The sequence below is a fragment of the Emydura macquarii genome, unplaced genomic scaffold (genome assembly GCF_026122565.2).
Source record: "Emydura macquarii macquarii isolate MOO-44397 ecotype Brisbane River unplaced genomic scaffold, CSIRO-AGI_Emac_v2 contig_1768, whole genome shotgun sequence".
Classification (NCBI taxonomy): Eukaryota; Metazoa; Chordata; order Testudines; family Chelidae; genus Emydura; species Emydura macquarii.
In genome coordinates, this window is record NW_027131905.1 from 2201169 (window position 1) to 2223195 (window position 22027).

The 22027-nt window shown below is 40.7% G+C and overlaps 1 protein-coding gene across 3 annotated transcripts in view; it reads left to right on the top strand.

The window, feature by feature from the left end:
* KIAA0232 (KIAA0232 ortholog) overlaps nucleotides 1-22027 on the top strand; it is a 130882-nt gene that overhangs the window by 33637 nt on the left and 75218 nt on the right. For all 3 annotated transcript variants that reach the window (XM_067556425.1, XM_067556426.1, XM_067556427.1), the window contains one exon: nucleotides 17089-17226. In XM_067556425.1, the coding sequence (XP_067412526.1) occupies nucleotides 17089-17226 (138 nt within the window). The remainder of the gene's footprint in view (nucleotides 1-17088; nucleotides 17227-22027) is intronic.

Genomic DNA, 22027 nt, shown 5'->3' on the forward strand with positions numbered 1-22027 from the left:
TCCTAGCATAGGGTCCCCTGTCATAGATGGCTCAACCTGTGCAGTACCCTCCGTGACCTTATTGGTATTGGGCTGCTCCAAGACACTGTAGACCTCGATCGTGGTCATGCTCTAGGAGGAAGTCTCCTACTCCCCAGCTACAGGATATCTCTATTCAGCATCATATTACCATCCCTCAACCCCCCCCTGAGCTGGACCTCATGGAGGAGGGAGAATTAATGGAGGAACCCTTAATCTTCCTCTCCATATTTCTTCATCTTCACTATATGTAGCTGTCACTCCAGAGTCTGTCTCCTCTTCCCCCCCCCCCCCATTCCAGAGGACTTCATAGTTTTTTCAGAACCTCATGAGGAGGGTGGCCACTACTCTAGGGGTGCAGATAGAACTTGTGCATAAGAATCCACACGTTCTCCTAGATATTTTGCAGACTCCTGCCCCAGGAAGGGTTGTGCTTTCCATCAAGGAAGCCTTACTGAAGCCAGTGAAAAAACTCTGGAAGACTCTAGCCTCTGTGCCTCCTACAGCCAAGGAAATGGGCAGACAATATCAAAATCAAATATCAAAATCAGATCATGATTCTTTGGTGGCCACAGCTGCTAATGAACAGTCCCATCAATCCCACCATAAGGCCACTCTCATAGATAGGGAATTTAAAAGGCTGGATTTCTACAGCTGAAAGGTTTATTCCACTGCCACTCTTCAAATTATTTGCTAATTATCAAGCTCTTTTGTCAAAATATAGTTTTATTTAATTTGTCTGCTGTTTCTCAATTTGCTGACAAGTTGCCAGAGGCATATAAGGAACAGTTTTTAGCTTTGGTTTCCGAGGGACATTTTACAGTTTGTACATCCCTCCAGGTAGCAATAGACACCATTGATACTGCCTTGTGTTCCATAGCCACTGCAATCTTCATGCAGCATTCTTCCTGACCTATAGGCTTCTGGCATTTCATGGGAGCTTCAGAACACAATAAAGGACTTAAATTTTGAGGATCCCAAATTATTTTCCACTATATCAGATGACACTCAAACTCTCGCACAACACTTTGTTTGTTGAGTTTACACTCCAGTTATAAAGAGGAAATAAGTTAGGCCTCAGACTTACTCCAAAGCCTCTTTCTGCCTCTAAGAGAAGGTCTTACCTTCCTTTTCACAACTCACCTTCTCCATGTATTTTCAGGGATCCTTCTCACAAGGTGTTTCTTCAAGAAGTTCAGTCTCTTCTAGAATTAGGAGCAATAGAAGTTCCTTACCAACACACTGGAAAAGGCTTAGATTCCTGGTACTTCCTGGTCCCAAAGAAATCTGATGGTGTCTGGCCCATTCTGGATCTAAGAAAGCTGAACTACTTAATCAAGAAAATCAAGTTCAGGATGGTTGCTCTCACTTCTATTATCCCTTCCTTGGAGATTGGTATGCTGCCCTCAATTTACAGGATGTATATTTACATGTGGTGATACATCCATGCCACAAGAAGTATCTTTGATTCAGAGCAGGCAACAACCATTATCACAGTGCTCCTCTTTGGTCTATCAGCAGCCCCAAGAGTCTTCACCAAGTGAGTGGCAGTGGTAGCAGCTCATCTCTGCCAATTGGGCATTCAAATCCTTATCTGGATGATTGGGTAGTTTATGGAACATCAAGCAACCTGGTCCAAAACCAGCTTCCTTGTCACCAGACAGCTGTTCTGAACCTGAAACTGGGCCACCTGGGCCTGAAACTAAATTTGGACAAATAATAATTAAACCAACACAGTGTATACCTTTCATAGAAGCAGACCTTGACACTGGGACTGCCATGGCTTACCTGCCAAAGGAAGTGGTATCAAACTATATTGTTCCTTTTCCACTAGCCTCATATCTAGCCCAATGACAACAGCGCATGCCTGCCTTCAGCTTCTGGGACACATGGCTTCATGTGCTTACATCACTCTGCATGCCAGACTTCACCTTCGTTGTCTGCAAGATTGGCTCTACTCGGTGTATTGTCCTTCTGTGAATCCTGTGGAGATGCAGATATGTGTACCTGCATGACTGCGTCAGTCAGTAAATGAGGCATCTGTTTTTGGGAGATATGTACATAGTGGCTAGCATCAGGGAGACTCTGCCTTGAGACTTGGCACCTGCCTCAATGTTCTTGGGCAGGGTCACTCTGTCATCTCAGTTCTTGTTTTTGTCCCTTCCTTCACACCAGTCTCAGTGAATACTTTGGTTCCCATTCAGAACACTGAAAGTGTCTTGGCTCTTGGTACTTGCCCTGGTGCATTGGCATATTGGAGTGGGCATTGGCACCTAACTTGGTTGGTATATTGCCATCCTTTGCTTATGCTCCAAATCAACAAAGTTGCCTTTGGAAAGTTGTACTTTGTTGCCTCTTCCGGAGGAAAATGATGGTCTATATGTCAGGTATACATACTGCACATCTGTGAGTTTGGGAAGTGGACAGTCCTGAATATATTGAGGACCTTAGAAGTCTTGGCTCTGTAAATGATGATCTTAATGCATACACGCAATGGGGTCAACTGCTCTAACAAAATGAGTATGATCATAGACAAATTGGGGTAGACATTTGTGGAGAATCTTATGATAGGAAAGTGAAGAATTGTTTCTTTATCTGGTAAGTAAATTCAGAAATTGATCTCGTCTCATTATCTACCTGAATAAGCAACTGCCAGCCTTTTGCTCGTGAGACACGAAGGAACACATTTAGCAGGACACTCAGTCACGGTAAGGAATCTCTCTCTCATATGTATGTCCATTCTTGGTAGCAAAGGCTCTTGGAAAATTTGAGGTGACAGGGCCGTGCATTCTGATAGGCGCTCTCTGAGAGGGAGACAGTACTAATGATCTATGATATTCTGCATCAGTCTGAGAATCTTTTCTTGGATGATCACTTATCAATGAAGTACCTTGATCTGTCTCATCCAGAAGAAAGCTCCACTATTTAATGTGATAGAGTAGAGTTTCACAGACACAGCTTTTTTGCATATGTTCTTACCTTTTCATTTGCTCATACTTTTCCATTGTGTCCTAAAGGGTGGATAGAAGGTGTTGTACAGTTGGGCCTGTGTATGTATTTTGAATTGCCTCAAATGCACTGTCTCGTTGCCTTCCTCTTAAGCTGAGAGTTCTTCCTATTAGGGACTACCTAAAGGTAGGACAGTGTCTACAGACCTGATTTGCTGTATTTGTATTCTAATGGATGTGATACATTAAACCTTCCATGAAAGCCCATAATGTGACGGGATCGCCGTGAGTTTTGAATAAACCTATAAAAACTCTTTCTGAACATATCTTTCAACTGACCTACAGAAAGTGTTCTTTCACAGAGGATCTGTTCAGCTATCTAGATAGTCTACTGATTGAATAAGCTTGCTTTAGCTGTCACATCTACGTCATCTTTATTGGAGTAATAACCTGGGACCTTTCAAGATCCCTCTACAGGGATGTGTGTGTGTTTTGGGTTATTTTCCTATTTTGGGGATTACTCTGTAGTCTGCTTTCTTCCCATGTCCACATGCCCAATCACGTAGGGGCCTCCTTTCAATGTTTTCTCTGAACAAGTTTTTAGTGAAAGTTACTTGCAGTGGACAAAGGCCCTTAAGCATTTTATGCGAACCTTGGATTTAAGTAAAAGTACTCTAGACAATGTTTCTGCTAGAAGAATTTGGCTGACTGATTTGCATTTTACACTGCAATGACCTGAGGCTAGGGGTCTGTGTCTCTCAAGTTATATTATCTAAGTGAGAATCCTACACAAATAGCATTTTTAGAAGAGGAAAAATTACTCACAGGACTCTCTTCATGTTACCTAAAAGTCTGGGGATTCTTTTGTACAGGAGGTGTGATATGTTCTTGGTTTACTATTGGGAAATTTCTGTATGCATTCCTAAAATGGAATTTAAAGGGAAAATGTGCATATGTTTTGTGCATTCAGGACATAAGGGGCATGATTGTTTTTTTGCTCTTGATAGGAATTGATCCTGCGTTGCTTGTGGCTGGAGCTTGCTAAGTTGAGCAGTGTCTTTGAGCCAGCCTACAGGTGCCTTAGTGGGCCAAGAATCCAAAACCATGGGAGTTTGTGATTTGTAAGTGATTTGTACTGGAGGCATGAGGCCCAAGAGTGGGAATCCTTCAAGATGTTGCCTGTGGCTCTGTTTCTTTGAAGATAAAGAATGTTTCCTTTTGAGCTGAGACAAAGCACAGAAAGTGTCTTTCTAAAGGACACCAGAGTTTCATGAGTAACTCTAAATAGCAATGTTGACTAGGGTCATCTTGACCTGTAGCATTCACTACTTGTGAATATCCTTTGAACTATGAACAGTAAGATAAACTAATTAATACAATCTTTATCTGTACTTACGCAGAGGGATGAGTTATGGTTTTCATGGGATCTCTTGCTCTGAATTTCCTTTTTAAATATTTATTTTATTCATTTAAATTCTCAATTGGTTCAGTCCTTGTGTGTTTCGCTGTGGAGGCAGAAGCCAACCTGCTTGCTATACCTGAGTAAATGACTATTCACCCAACAGTTCTATAAAATTTCTGCCTTCATTTAGCAGGACAGTGGACTTACTCTCTCAATATTAGTTTTCATAACACTTGGCTAATTTTACTAGTCATATAACTTCAAATTGGAAGGATTAAGACAAGCAGAATTTATTTTGTTAGTGTGAATTACGGATTTATAATACCTTCCAGGAATTGCGCTGCAAGTCAGTGAGAACATAGTCATTGTGGTATGAGCAGCTTCCAGCTACCTGAGATGTAACTATTATCTATATAATTCAAAATGTTTGTTTGAACCATATAGACTAAGAACCTTAAAACAAACAAACATAAACTTCCTCCTTTACGTAGGCCCAACACAAAGTGTCACTTCTGCTCTCTTCCTCAAAATAGATATCTGTAGCTGCTGACTCATCTTCTCTCCACCCCTTCCCCCCCTTCTTTAATCACTGCCAGACTAGATTTTTTCGTCTCTTGCTCCAGCAAATCCTTAGTGCTGCTGGAGTGTTTTGTTACTCTTGTATATATGAAAAGATGAAAACAGATTGACAGCCTAGGTTAAGACTTAAATTTACTGTAGTCTATTAAAATAATTGAAATTAAATAATGTTCAGGCAGTACTTGTTTACTGCTGAAATTTTAAAGAAAGTAATTTCACTCAACTGGCGGACATCACTGGCTATGCACTTGGAACCAGTGTGTGTTGTAGTGCCAAACCAGTTTTTGACTGCAGTAGCCTTTTCTGCAGGAACAGAGAGAATATTTTCTCAATTTCAGTTTATTCAAATAGTTACGTATAATGACAAGTTTATGCAAAATTGAGAAAGTGATTGGGTATTAAAAAAGCAGGAAAACTTATTTTTCTCTTCCAATCTGCTTAAGAACTGGGTGTGAAGTTAGTATCTTCTGCTTCTAAAATTTAGAAGAACATTGGTGACCAGGAACAATCAGTTCAATTTACTAACTATAGAAAAAACTTCTGTTGTTGACTAAATTAATTTGATGTTTTGCTAAACAATTTTATGTATTGAACGCATTTAAGATAGTTTTTTATTTAAAAAAAAACTATTTTACAATGCTGGGTTCGTGTATTTCAACTTAATTCCAATTTCCATCTATCCATCCATGACAAAAGGGAGAAAGGAGAATATCAGGATACAGACCCTGGACTTCAGAAAAGCAGACTTTGACTCCCTCAGGGAGCTGATGGGTAGGATCCCCTGGGAGGCTAATATAAGGGGGAAAGGAGTCCAAGAGAGCTGGCTGTATTTTAAAGGGTATGTCTACACTGAGGAGTGAAGTTGATTTAATTTTAATCAACCTTCACCCGCTGAGCTGCAGAATTCGAATGAGCATGGTCATATCACGCTCATTGTGTTAGGGGATTGAGTCCCCACCATCTGCACTTTCGTCAGCAATTAAAGCAGTGCACCGTGGGTAGCTATCCCACAGTGCAACTATCCGCAGGGGTGTTTGGGAAGGTTTCGTCCTCCTATGATGCAGCGTCCTCCCTCCCTTCTTGCCCCAGTCCAAACAAACAGATGATTGCCTTTTTTGTGCCATTTTTTTCAAACCCTTCACTCTCTGCCATGCACACACCATTGCCCGAGAAGAATGGCGCCCACTTAGCTCTGCACTATTATTGTGATCATCACAAACACCTCACGACTTATTCTACAGTATTTTCATGGGAGAGACAGGAGCTGCAGCACTGAAAATTGTGATGTTATTGAGGCTGCCTTGCTACAAGCCATAGAACAAAACAATTCCTGTTTGCTGCAGGCTGTCACGCACCATCTGCAGTCAGTGGAGTGCCGCTTCTGGCCCCGGGAAACAAGCAGTGACTGGTGGGATCACGTAGTTATGAAGGTGTGCGATAATGAGCAATGGCTGCAGAACTTTCATATGCGAAAGGCTACTTTCTTGGAACGTTGCGGAGAGCTCTCCCCAGCCCTGAAACGCATGAATACTCGCTTGAGACCTGCTCTGACAGTGGAGAAGAGAGTAGCCATCGCTCTGTGGAAGCTAGCAACCCCAGACTGCTACTGGTCAGTTGGGAATCAATTCGGAGTTGGTGAATCCACCGTGGGAGCAGCTGTGATACAAGTGTGTTGGGCCATTAATAGACTTCTGCTAAGAAGGGTAGTGACTTTAGGAAACGTGGAGGACATAGTGAAAGGCTTTTCTGCAGTGGGGTTCCCTAACTGTGGGGGAGACATAGGGATGTGCATGCCATCTATCTTAGCACTGGGTCATCTTGCCACAGAGTACATAAATCGAAAGGGATACTTCTCAATGGTGTTTGCAGGCCCTTTTGGATCACAGGGGATACTTCACCGACATCAGTGTGCGGTGGCCTGGAAAGGTGCATGACGCGTGCATCTTTAGGAATTCAGATCTGTTATAAAAGATGCAGGCGGGCACTTTCTTCCCTGACCAAAGAATAAATGTTGGCGATATTGAAATGCCAACAGTGATCCTGAGGGATCCTGCCCTGGCTAATGAAGCCCTACACTGGGCACCTGACAGCGAGAAAGAGCATTTTAGTATTTAGGCTCAGCAAGTGCAGAATGGTGGTGGAATGTGCATTTGGACATTTAAAGGCATGCTGGCCGTTGGGTTGGGTTGTAGAGGCAGATAGGCTGGCCACCAATTTTGAGCAGCCAGATGCCACTGCAATGCTGGGAGCCAGTTGTGAAGTGCTGTGCCTCAGGGAAGCATTGAAAAACCGCTTTTGCAAAAAAGCACAACAGTAATGTACGTCAATTCTCTGTGCTGGGTTTTCATTTCACATCCCTTACCCATCCCCCATCGATACAGTTTCACCCCCTGCACCGTCCCATCTTCCCTTTATTCCCTTCTTATCAATAATTGTAATGAATTGTAAAGCTGTACTTTTTTATTGATGAGCCTTCACAAAGGGAGGAAAAGGAAGATAATTTAATGTTCCGCATGTATCGTCTGGGGGCTGAGAGGGGAAACAGAGCCCAGTTTGGCTGTGCACACAGGAAAGAATCACACATTCCCACTCCTTAAAGGAGCTGTCTCCTCTTTCGGCTCCCCTCAACCGGCGACGAGTGGAGCACATACTGCACCCCACTCAACCTCCTCCTAGACCGCTTATGTGTGCGGGCTAGGAAAGTGCGTTAGCTCAGAGTTTTGCAGGGACTGCAGAGGGATTCTCTCCTGCTGCTGAGCTTCCTGAAGCTCAACCAGATGCCTCAACATGTCTAATTGATCACGCATTATACGCAGCATCTCATCTTGTGTTGAACACTAATACTCCTGCGCTGCCTTTCTGTTGTCCATGTCCAAGTTCAGTTTGTCTGATAATGAAATCCTCCATGTTCTTAGCTCTGTGTCGGCAGTCGCAGAGGCGTTCATTATCTCATTGAACATGTCATCCTGAGTCATATGTCACACCATTGAAGCCGCATTCCGTTGACCTACATCATCACTGTAGACCAGGCCAAACAAACCTTATTAAGGGTGCTGAAACAAATCATCCCGATGTGCAGAAAGAATAGCAAATATGGCAGATGACCAGCTTGGCTTAACAAAGAAGTCTTCAGTGAGCTTAAACACAAAAAGGAAGTTTACAAGAAGTGGAAGCTTGGACAGATGGCTAGGGAGGAGTATAAAAATACTTCTTGAGCATGCAAGAGTGAAATCAGGAAGGCCAAATCACAATTGGAGTTGCAGCTAGCAAGGAATGTGAAAGGTAACAAGAAGGGTTTCTACAGGTTTGTTAGCAACAAGAAGAAGGTCAGGGAAAGTGTGGACCCCTTACTGAATGGGAGAGACAACCTAGTGACAGATGATGTGGAAAAAGCTGAAACTCAATGCTTTTTTTGCCTCTGTCTTCACAGACAAGGTCAGCTCCCAGATTACTGCACTGGGCAGCACATAATGGGGAAGTTGCGAGCAGCCCTCAGTGCAGAAAGAACAGGTTCAGAAAGGCTGAACATGCATAAGTCCATGGGGCTGGATGTAGTGCATCCGAGGGAGCTGAGGGAGTTGACTGATGTGATTGCAGAACCATTGGCCATTATCTTTGAAAACTTGTGGTGATTGGAGGAGGTTCTAGATTATTGGAAAAAGGCAAATATAGTGCCCATCTTCAAAAAAGGGAAGGAGGAGGATTTGGGGAACTACAGACTGGTCAGCCTCACTTCAGTCCCTGGAAAAATCATGGAGCAGGTCTTCAAGGAATCTATTTGGGATACTTGGAGGAGAGGAAGGTGATCAGGAACAGTCAGCATGAATTCACCAAGGGCAAGTCATTACTGACCAACATGATTGCCTTCTATGATGAGATGACTGACTCTCTGGATTTGGGGAAAGCAGTGGACATGCTATACCTTGACTTTAGCAAAGCTTTTGATATAGTCTCCCATAATATTCTTATGAGCAAGTTAAAGAAGTATGAGTTGGATGAATGGATGAAAGCTGGCTAGATCATTGGGCTCAATAGGTAGTGATCAACGGCTCGATGTCTAGTTGGCAGTTGGTAATAACTGGCGTGCCCGAGAGATCGGTGCTGGGGCTGGTTTTGCTTATCTTCATTAATGATCTGGAGGATGGAGTGGATTGCACCCTCAGCAAGTTTGCAGATGACATTAAGCTAGGGGGGAGTGGTAGATATGCTGGAGGGCAGAGATAGGATTCAGAGTGACCTAAACAAATTGGAGGATTGGGCCAAAAGAATTCTGATGAGGTTCAACAAGGGCAAGTGCAGAGGCCTGCACTTAGGATAAAGAATCCCATGTACTTCTACTGGCTGGCTAGGCATCAGTTCTGCAGAAAAGAAGGTAGGGGTTACAGTAGTCAAGAAGCTGGGATATAAGTCAACAGTGTGCCTTTATTGCCAAGAAGGCTAACAGCATATTGGGCTGCGTTAATAGGAGCATTGCCAGCAGATCCAGGGAAGTGATTATTCCCCTCTATTCTGCACCGGTGAGGCCTCTTTTGGAGTACTGTGTCCAGTTTTGGGCCCCTTACTACAGAAAGGATGTGGACAATTTGAAAAGAGTCCAGCGGAAGGCAACAAAAATTATTAGAGGGCTGGAGCACATCTCTTACGAGGAAAGGCTGAGGAAACTAGGCTTGTTTAGCCTGCCGAAGAGAAGAATGAGAGGGGATTTGATAGCAGCCTTTAACTACCTGGAAGAGGGTACAGGGAGGATGGAGCTAGGCTGTTCTCAGTGGTAGTACATGACAGAACATGGAGCAATGGTCTCAAGTTGCAGTGGGGGAGGTCTAGATTGGATATTAGGAAAAAAATTTCACTAGAAGGGTGGTGAAGCACTGGAATGGGTTACCTAGGGAGGGGATAGAATTTCCATCCTTAGAGGTTTTTAAGATGTGGCTTGACAAAGCCCTGGCTGGGATGATTTAGTTGGGGTTGCTCCTGCTTTGAGCAGGGGGTTGGACTAGATGACCTCCTGAGGTCCCGTCCAACTCTAATCTATGATTATATGATATGATTCTATGAAAAGCATCTTTACATAAATTATAAGCAAAAAATGTAATAATCATTTAGTAGACATGAAATGTTATTCACCATTTTCTAACAAAAAAAATCAAGAAACTAAATGAATGTATAAAGTAATGTAATTGCTCAAATGAGTATGTATTGAGATAGTGTATCCTCCTAACTAAAAAAAAAAAAAAAGGAATAGCAAATTATACCAAGCAATTGGAATCAAGCTTTCTTTAGGAAAATAACTGAAAAGCACGTGTAAAAAAAAAAAAAAGATTAAAATCTATTTAATTGTGATTTAAATCAGCAAGTAGGAATCCTTGATTTAAATCAATCCACCCTGGTGCTATTCCTATACCAGTAGGTCTCACTGCTCAGTACTCAAACTATGTCTACACTTGTCGCCAAATTCGGCGGCGGTCGACAGGAGATACATAAGCTACTCTACGTAGCTTGACTATCTCCTGTCGACTTCCTAACTCCTACTTACTGTGGTGTCTTCAATTTGCTGCACCAACAGGAAATGAGCTCCCAGCATTACTCCACTTGGTGGAGGTGGATTAATAGCGTCGATTTCTGGGTCGATTGAATGGGTCTCCACCTCTGCTTAATTGATCCGGATAAATCAATCTGATGGCAGCGAATTTGCCGCCATCAGTTTAGACATAGCCTCAGTTTAATCTACTTAAAAGACTTGAAGGGGAGAGAGGACTTTCTACGGGAGTATATCCCATTCTGAATTGTATATATTAGATTAAGTGCCCAGCACCTAAGAAAGAACTGAAGAATGCAACAGTACTTTCTATCAATGTGTACCAGAGGGGTAGCTGTGTTAGTCTGTTTTTAGCAAAACAGCGAGAGTCCTGTGACACCTTAAAAACTAATACATTTATTTGGGCATAAGCTTTCATGGGCAGAAACCCACTTTGTCGGATGCATGAAGTGGAAACTTCAGTTTGGTAGGTATATGTGTACATGCAAGGATGGGTGAGTTACATCAAAGTGAGGAGGACAAGTGCTAACGAGGTAAACTCAGTCAATGTGGATGAGGCCATTCACAACAGTTGATGAGAAGGTATGAATGTCAAAAAAGATGATATTTTTTGTGGTGAGCTCTGTTCAGACCTAGTCTGATAGTGTCAAGTTTGCATATGAGTTCCAGCTCTGCAGTTTTATGCTGGAGTTTGTCGTTGAAGTATCAATGTGTAGACAGTTAAGGGTGTCATGGATACACAGGTTTCCTGTTTGACTGACTTGAACCCTACGGACTAGTGAATTTAGTCCTTCGTCTGCTAGGTGTTGCGCGTATGCCAGAGCCTCTCAACATGAAGCTGAAAAAATGTTACCATAAGGGTAGCCTTTATGGAGACTTACCAGAGAAGAAGTCTAAAGTGGTTACAACTACTGAAATGTATCTTACTGTATTGTAAAAGAATATAATTACCATTCTAATTCCCTGTTTTCAATTGTCATAAAGTTCCAAACATTTCACTTTGGGCTGAAACTTTCTAGTTCTAGGCTGCTTCTGCTTATGGGGGAATCCTAAACTTCATTCAAAATGGTTTCAGTGTTTGCAAACAAAAATTGGAGAGGGATAGAAAGTATTTTTCCTCCTTGTTTAAAAAAATCTTATACATTATTTTTTTAAAAATGTCTCTGGCATCCAAAATGGCTTTGTGTGGAAAGAGAATTTCCTAGCCAAATGTTGACTATTCTTATTGTAATATCTTTTACTGGACCAATTTCTGTTGGTGAAACAGACAAGGTTTGAGGTCTGTGGAGCTCTTCAGGTCTGGTAAATGTTAATTTTGATTTGCCTTTGAAAAGTTTACTTTTACATATGTAATGCATTTTGCACACTTTTTAAAATTTTGCGAAGTGTCCACCTCTAGGAGGTGACAAACTTAGCTATGCATTGAGAAATTGAGATTGTGTAGGTGTTTCCAACATTGAATACTCTATGCTGAGTGCATTAAAATTTCCAGATAAGCACTGGGAGCCTGATTTCATTGAAAATTGTATGTGCAGAGGACAGTTTCCAAAACAAACTGCATCTTTTCTAAAGTACTGGGATAGAGACACTGTCTCTGTTGTAGCAAGAGATACAGTGACTGAGGATAGGGCAAGATAAATGTTCAGTTCCAAAAATATGCAAGAAAGGTGTTGGTGTTGTCTGGTAAAACATTTCCATTATAGGGAATTACTTGTTCTTTCAAAATGTAGGAATTTCCATAAAATATCATTGTGCTCAAAAGTCAGAAAGTGACAGTTAACGTTGAACCCCCTTAACTCTGCACACTCATGCATATGAATTACTATTTATGATGAAAGACTAATTTAGTGCTGTGTATGTTAGTCTATGAAAAGCACATATGAAAATATATCATTAACTATTCTTGCACAACACTTTATTAATTATGTATAACATGGAGTTGTAAAGCACAAAGGATTCTTTCTCCAAGAATCAGGCAGCACAGACAATACTGAAGAGGTTTATTCACGATACTGGGAAGTCTGATAAATCAGCTTCGACTTCATGGTGTTACAGTGGTCAATTATATACACTTTCTTATCGATTACATAGTACGTTTTAAATTCTTTATCTATTCACTTACAAATACAGACATTGTCCCATCTGGAGAGAACAACAGTGATAATGGTCGTTATATACATGCAGAGACACTTTTAATCACTCTACTTACATCAAGGATCCTAGGGCTACACTCAGGGTGGGGGTATGGTGGACGAAGAGGGGGGGTGGTCCTTACAGATAGGTGGCAGGTGAGACAGAAATTCTAAAAGCAAATGTGCTGTTCTCATTGGAATTAGAATCATGAAGAGGATATCTGGCTTCCTGAGCCATCGGATGCTTACACTAGCCATTGTCCTTGAGGATCAGGTATGATTGTTAGCCATTTAAATGAGTTTCGACCTACAACTTGTTAGCTGAAAACAACCTCAAGCCTTACAGAGTAATAATGAAAATTGGCTGGAATGCATAGACTACATAGAATGAAAAATTGTTTAAAAGTTGCTACTTGAATACCCAAGCTTACAAGAGAAATCCGTGATATTACAGAGGCACCAATTGCAGCTCCATATGTAAGACTGAGTTGAGTCTTGTACTTAAAGCAGGATATCAACTTCTTTATTATGTATTAAAAAATTAACATATTCTGTCTAAAATTATAGTACTTATAGAGTATAATATGCATTTTCTAAGAATTTACAAGTTATTTCAATAAATGTTTATTAGTTAAAAGTAATAAAAAATGGGCTCTCAGAAACTTTTCAGTCACCTAAGACACCCCCCCCAATGATGTTGTTAATGAAATAACAGACTGTTCAGGCTTCTCATATAGTTAAAACTTACTGAAATGTGCATACACTACATTAGAAAAAAAATTATTTTTTTTAGAATTAATGGTAATTTTTCCCTGTTGTTCTTCAGAACCAAAAGTGTGTGCTTCAGCAGACCCTGATTTAATAGGGTTCCCCTTTGGAGAAACTCAGAAAACTGCCCTCTGTCCAAATGAGTGTAATTTCATTTTGTTCTTAATGGGACTGAGACCATAAACTGCCCTTTACAAAGATGGCTACTGCCTTCTCTTCACCTTAATGTTTCTCTCTGTGTCCTGGCAGCAGAGGAGACAATTATCTTCCCTGAGAGAAGCTTGGCTTCATTCCAATTTGGAAACAGGAGAAGTGGTGGTCATTTGAAAGAAGGCCTCTTATTTGAAGGCAGCTCCTGGCCTCAGTTTAATTAAGAAGAATGGAAAGTGGTAGGCATTCTGAAAGCCAGCAATTCTTTGGGTTTCTCTGAGGGAGATGGTGTGCGCCAGCCTTTGCAGACAGAAAAAATGCAAAAAATAATAGCAAAAAATGACCAATTAATCCTAAATGTTTCTTGTCAAAAATATTCATTGTACCAGATCTGTCCAATAGGGAGAGAGCGAAATTGTGAGCGTACACATCCATGTTGAGGAATGTAATGGGTGGAAGAGGGATGGGGAATCTGGGGTGTGTGCAGGTGTTCAGGGGAATATGGAGAATGGGAAGGAGGGGGAAACGAGTGTACATTCTGGCAGCTGTAAAACAGCTGAATTTGGCCAGTGTGAATTGGATTTTCTTTGTGCTGCACCAGAATAGCATAAATCATTGAGAGTATACCAGTGAATCTGGTCCTGAGATTAAAATAAGAAAATGTGAGGTTGATGCTACATATGTTCAAATCATTACACATCACATTGTAACATTCTTTTTGGATTTATTGTTTAGATTTCATACATGAAATTTTTAATTTAAGAAAAACAAGAAAAAATTTCCCCAGGAAGATGGAGACGAAAAAAATCTGTAATTAAAATTATTTGAATTTAATCAGAGACTATGAATACTATCATACTTTCATTGTCATGATTGTTACATGCTGTTGCTACAGGGCAGAGTTAAGATTGTTTGTGAATTTCCTTTGAACTGTGAATTTCCATGCCTCAACAAGTTTGGCTTTCTTTTAAGTTTAACCATAATTCTGAATTTTCCGTACTTGTTTTTGAGATAATTAACGTCTACTATATTATGTATTTTAACATAAATTACTGATGTATTCCATCTTAACACAGTTTGTTTGGGAAACGTATTATGTTTGATAAATACTGTGTGATAAGGTGGTCAGATCATGTTGCTATACAAGAGGATAGTGTTAGGGGTACACATGAAACCTTATTTTTGATCTTTCTTGACTTTGAGTGCTCAACTTTAACATTTTTGTAACATAGTTTTACTTTTTTAAAGAACTAACTATATTTGAGCAAACACAGCTTCGAGTAAGGGTGGATTGACTTTTTTCATTGGCAAAATAGCCTGTCCTTCCATTTTGACATTTTGGGGATCACCCCTGACTTGTAACCTTGGGTGTCTTATTGCTATGCTGATATGGCTCAGACCCTGATACCAGGAGCAAGCCTAAGAGCATTAAGATCTCACCCTGGCTTCCACCAGCCTTGTTCTCCTGGCAGGCTCATCACCATAAAAAAAAGAAAAAAAAAGCCTCACGCTATCAGTTCATTTTGGGTATACCCTCCACACAGTTAGCACCCCAGAGATCTGCTTGGGGGTAAAAATAAATGTTTATTTAATAGAAAAATTCCCTTTTCTAATACAAGTTGCCTGTTGCATATGCACAGTTTCTTAATGTGCCCTCTGTCTTAAAGGGATCCACCGTTTTATGGACTATACTCTGTTGGCCCTCAGTTTTTGGATTAAAAAAACCCAGATCCAAGCCTGTTTTTAAAACGTCTTTTCTCTTGTTTTTGTGATTCTCAATTATTCAGAGTGGGAAGAATTCTCTCCTTTCTTAGTTTTTCAAGACTAGGGTTTTTTCTTTTCATTTTCAAGTTGTTTCAATGTTTTCCCATTGACTTGAATAGTCCACTGTTCTCATAGACTCAGAGTTTAAGTTCAGAAAGAACCATGTTGGTCACCTAGTCTGACCTCCTCCACAGTGCAGGCCACAGAACCTCACCCACCCACTCCTGTAATAGACCCCTAAACGATGACTAGGTTATTGAAGTCCTCAAATAATGGTTTAAAGACTTCAAGGTACAGAGAATCCACCAGAGAGTCCACCAGCAAGTGACCCATGCCCCATGCTGCAGAGGAAGGTGAAAAAACCCCAGGATCTATGCCAATCTGCCCTAGTGAAAAATTCCTTCTCAGTCCCAAATATGGCGATTAGCTAAAACTTGAACATGTGGGCAAGACTTACCATGCTGGATAATGGATGGGTACTTGAAGTTGGTTTCATGCAAAGAATTAGCTTGGGAATCAGGAGGCACCCCTTGCTGCCAAATCGCTTCATTACCCATGTTTTGAGGTGTTACTGTTGCATCATGGTTACAATTTCTCTCTCTCTAGTGATGCAACTGTGTGCACACATTCTGTGTGTGTGTGTGTGTGTGTGTGTGTGTGTATGTAAATCACATATCTGCTAATGGCAATCAATTTCAGAACATTACAAGCTTTCATAAAAGACCTTACTTGACACACATATGTACACAAATAACATTACATACAACCAGTTGATTCAGTTGTTTATTCTTTGGGATTCAGCTCCCCTGGGCATGTCTGGACCCTGATTGTCACATTGTTCCTTTTTATAGTTTCTTTCTACCAGTCAAATGTAAACAAGTTGAGAGAGCACTGGAAAATGAAATTAGTCTATAGCAAAAGTATTACGTTTTTTTCCTTGACTTTTAAGTGATAAAAGAAAATATTTACTTAGTAGCATGTGTTAAACAGAGACAGAACTAATAAGATAATATATGTAATGAAGCGTAACCTGGAGCAAACATAAAAATGGGTTGACATTCTGAGTATCTATATAATGAAGCATAAATAGTTGAGAATTATTTAAAAAAAAAGACACAAATTAGAGAGCATTTTAAAATGTAGGCTATAATGTTGGACATTAACACTGTTTCTACCTCCTTGCCTTCCCCAACTTATCTGATTTTGTAAATTTTCCTATCAAGTATAGTAGGGGAAGATATTTTTCAGTGAGATATCACAGTCAATTTCACACAACTAAGGGTATGTCTGCACTGTAGTCTGAAGTGTGATGGCAGCAAAGGTAGACAAATCTGTGTTAATACAGCTAAAAATAGCAGTGTAGATGTGTCAAGCGTGGGCTGCACAAGTGCTGAGGACCAGGAGTGCTTACGTGCATTCTTAGCCCATGTTGAAGCCTGTTCTGGTATTCTTAGCCATGCTAGTGCTGGTAAAGCTAGCACAGGTATCTCTGTGCTGGAGTCACAGCTGAGAATGCAGTATAGGCATACCCTGAGTCTCAAGAAGCAGCATTGACTAAGCAAGGGATTGGGGGAGACAGTCTCCTGAATTCTGATCCTGGTTCATTAATAGATGGTGTGTGGTCTTGAGCAAGTCACTTAACTTCTCCATACCTCAGTTTTCTCAGATCTGAAATGATATCTGTCTACTCATTTTATGTGGGTGTTGAGGGGATTATATACACATTATAAATTATGTTTAATGAATCTTCTTTTAGTTAATTTTGATCCTATTTCCTTTAACTTCTTTTAGGAGAATGACATCTTCCTGGGCTGGGAAAAAGGAGCTTACAAGAAATGGGGAAAGAGTAAGAAAAAGTGTTCTGATCTAACACTAGAGGAAATGAAAAAACAGGCAGCTGTCCAGTGTCTTCGCTCTGCTTCTGATGAAGTAAGTTTGGATTATTTAGTTGATTCTTTGAGAGTAATGTTCTCCAAAACAGCTATATTAACTTGCAGTGTTCCACCTTTTAAGAAGTGGACTTTTTACTTCAGTTAAATTGTTTAAGCAAGTTGCCTTCAAAGTCTGTGGGAGTTTCTCAAGTCCCTGTATGATGTATGAAATCTGGGCATAGAATCAGTCATCTCTCTAAGCCTTCTATAGTGGTGCGTGCGTCCGTGCACTCTGTGACAAGTTGTTCTTTCTACAAGTCTCACCTGTTCTTGCTAGGGTCCCTGCCCATGCTACAGACACTTCTGCAGTATCTGCACTGCCTGTGTAGCAGTAGACTTGCATAATGATGCTTATTAAAATCTTAAGTTTCACTTTGTAGTTAAGAATATACACCAGCACTGGGGAATGGAGTAGCTGAGTTCTTATAGCACAAAGAGCATGCCTGGCTGTATTTTTTATGGTGGGGAGCAGGATCGCTGATCTCTTGTATCGTTTCTGTGACCAAGAAAGGAATTGCTTGGTGATTCTGTCTCTGAGGGTGAAGGGTGTAATGGAAACAGGAGATGGATCTGTTTTTTATTTTTAAAAAAATGTAATAGAAAATGGAGTTATTTACATGTTTGCCAGTTCTTTATTTTCTTATTTTATAATCATAAATTGCTAAAGTGGATGTATTATACTTATTAATTAGTTTCCTAGTTGTTAGTAGAAAATCAGTTTTTATATAATTTTTTCTATTAAGTTTTACATTTAAATATCCATCTGTAACAGACAGACAAGTCCCAGGACCAATTTAACATACTGTGAAAACAACATAAACCTAAACACAAAATTGATAAGGAAATACCTTGGTGGTGGTTGCAACTAAAGCAACAACTTTATATATAATATAGCGAGAGAGAGTATTGTACATCCACAAGTCAAGGAAATTGAAATGTTTCAAACAGGCTGCCACTTGTCTCCTTGCATTGGCACTCTGCATACTCACCAGGAGTGCTTGTGTTGATACATAGTGCCAGGTGCCATGGGCAGATATTCCAATGTGCAACTTGCCACTGTCCAGCACATGATCTTTTGGGAAGTTTTGGCAATGCATGGTGGAGCAGAAACAGGTTGCTCAGGGGTTACTAGAAACAATTTCCCAACATGGAATTTTCTCTATCCAATAATGTCATTGGTATCCCATAACTTCTGTACCATTTTTTAAAAATGCAAGTGCACAAACCCATGTGGCTTTCCTCATTGTCCACTATCTCTGACAGAAGCTTGAGGCCTGCACAGCTCTACACTGTTGTCAGTAGCATTGTAAGCACAGGATGCACTTAGAGTTGAAGAGGAACAGAATCAGCAGGGAAAATAACAATTTAGTGGAGGACAGATGGCGGTGGTGTTGAGCCGGGGACCAGTTCAGATCAATTCATGTGCCCACAGCGAGCATGTCAGTGAAGACCAAAAAGTCAGTATCTTCAATGCAGAGCTATTGTTTATTGAAAAGCAGATATCACAGACAAATAGAAAGGACTATACAATGCTTCTCCTTAGTTAGCCTCAGTTTCCCAAGCATAAACCCTCAGTAACTATGCTGGCCCCACACAGTATTCTGATTGGTAAGCAAAGCGGGATAGCTACCACTCCTAGGTGACAACTGTCTTTTCCTCCTTCAGGTTCCCTCAAGTCCTTGGTGTATTTTCTGAGTCCCTCGTTGTGGGGTTTTGGCTACCCCAAGGCCCTCTGATCTATGATCTCTCGGAGCAGGGCCTAGGTTACCCTGAGGCCTTCTGGTCTTAATCCTTCTTCTGTCCGACAGTATCAGCAGCCCTCTTAGATATATGAGATATAGATAGAAAAAGCTAGATACCATGTGATCTTCCCCATACTTATACCCTCTTCCCAAAGAAGTCACATATCCCCAAAATATGCTTTGCCAGCCAATTATGTGGCAATTAATTCATAATTTGGGAGGGGGCTGCAGGGTTTGGATGATATTCACTTATCGTGGACTACTCCCCTCCAGGCACCTAATGTCACATCATTCTATAGGGTCAGTTGACCCAGGTCAGCTTGCCCCAGATTCGCCATTACACGCCTCAGCATATACGTACGAGGCGAACTGGCCATTGGCTGACCGTGACCATTGGTCTTTCACATCAGCATAGCTGCTTACACAGGATCTGGACAGACATTTGTGACACATATTAATGCCAAGTGCAAGTTTGGCCTTTTCAGTGATTTTCCACAGTCTAGTGCTATGAGGCCCTGCATCCAGAATCCTCTAGCACTCAGGCTCACCCAACTTGTCCATTGTGATACTATATAGTGATTCAGCACCGTCCCAACAGCCCCCCACCCATTATTCAATTACAAAAGGTAATTGTAATATCACACCAATTATACCAGATATCCTACCAATGGGCCATGTGTCTCCTTGTTACCTATTTTGCAGCCTCAAGTTGTGCAAAATTAATCTTAAAGGCTCCGTATAAGGCTTGTTTTTTTATTATACTGCTTGCATGCATGATACACAATACAGAAGCATAAGAATAACAGTAGCATAATTCCAGCAATCCAAAATAACATAATCCAGTTGGTTTCATTCCATTCTGTTACATGACGTACAATATCATACCACACACACATTTGAGATGCTAGCTCTTTTACATTCTTTTCAGTGATCTGATATTTTTGAGCAAGCTCACCTTTTACAGCTATAACAAGACTTGATGTCCATTTTGTTTCATCTAGGGTTCCCTGATACGTTTGTATTTCAATGTCCCAATCTGTATCATTCTATTTTATTTCTTCTAAATTGGGTGATCTTAGTCTTTGTTGAGATATATATGTTTTAACCACTTGGGGTTACCATTGATAATTTGGACCTATTCGGTTATACCGATATGTCCTACATTCTACCTCCACTTGCTTGAATCTTTCTAGGCACTTCCATCCCAACCAGATCCCTTCTACATATTGATCTTTTGTCACCTTATAGGAATCCATTTAAGGGGTTCCCAATCATTTAGTCCCCTAAGTTGCCAATATTACCACTTTCTACATTTCTGCTTGCTGGCTTTTAGTACCTTCCCTCCAGGGGTAGTGTGGGTACCCGCTTCCTCTTGCCAAGACCTTAGCCAGCTCCATTCAGTACCTCCTGTATGTGCTGCGACAATGGTCTGTCCCCGCAAAAAGGGCTTCTGTTTTACCATAAATTGAATAACTTCACACTCTGGCTTCTCTTCTGGCTGCAAATCTGTGGCAAGAACAGGTTTTACAACCAGTGGTCCAGTAACCACGTAGCAAGTGATCCAACCAGCAACAAGAAGAGGCAGACTCTCCCAAAATACTTCTTCTGGGATCCATGGATTCATTAACCTGTAAAACAAAACAAGACACAAAGCCTCTAATTTGGCCTTATAGGTCAGATTGACAGTACTTATATTCACATGAATAGGACAATCTTCCTTATAACTTTGGGGTTGCTGGGCAAATTGCTCTACTTTCCAATCAGTGGTGCACCCATAATAACTCCAGAAGATACTTTTTCAATGAGTCACAATTAGACTTAATGGGTATCTGTGTTGCATACTTATGTCACCATTAACCTATCTTTTTTTTCTTCTTGTGAGCCTTATTAGGGGATTTCCGATTCATAATATACCACAGCAAAAGGTCACAAACATAAATATATATACTATGCCCTAGCTTATTATACAGAGTATTATCCGTGGATTTCTTGAATTACAGCTAAAATATAAACTTATAAATGCTTACATATTATCAGAAGAAGCAATTAATTTTATCAGAAAAGATATACATATATGCAAGTAAACCAATTAATTCTATAAGCTTATAATTCAGTTTTTTATTCCGAAATCATTTAAGTTGTCAGGCTAAGTATCAGTATGACACTTTTTTACCTGTGTCCTATGTTCTTGAATATACAGTTTGATGTGGTCAGAATGTTTCCAGATGTCCCCCTTTGGGGCAGTCACTAAGACTGCTACATACTTGATAGGATACGGCCTAGTCCATTTTGGTTTCATTTTCCCTCTCGTGACAAAACTTTTTAGCATTACCTTGTTCCCTATTTTCCATTAGTATCCCATCTGTCCTTTTTGTTCCTCTCTCTGTCTTCATTGATTTTCTTCTCTCCAGATCTCCTCCTCTGTTTGAACCAAATTTGCTATCCAGACTTCCTTTTGCACCCATTCTGGCATCTGTTTGCCTAATATTAACAAGAATTCCGGGGTTCTCATGGTCATTGCCCATCATTAGCTCAAAAGGTGTGTACTTCCTGCTTTTTTTAGAGCTCTCATGGTCATTAGAACAGCAGGTAAAGCTGTTTCCCAATTGCAGCCTCTTGCCTGAATTTGTTGAGTAAGTGCAAGCTTTATTTCTCTGTTTTTCCTTTCCACCTTGCCTGAACTTTGCGGGTGGTAAGCTATATGCCATTTTTGTTTACTTCCCATCATTTGTAACAAAGCTTGTACTACTGCTCCAACAAAATGCACTCCCTGATCACTATCTATACACAAAGGCATACCCCATCGACTTAGCACCTGTGTCCACAGGGCCTTAGTTGTGGTCTGAGCTGAAGTAGTCACAGAAGTATCACAGAAGTAGTGTCTCACAATACCAGTTGCTTTCACAATCACATACTCTTTTGCACAGCTAATTTTTTGTCAGCCATCTCTTTCACACTCATGCATGACTTACTTGGTGCTCTCATCTCTAATAAATACTTCCTTGAAACACGCACAATCCCATGAAAACATTTTTTGTGAGGATTTAAACGTTGCCA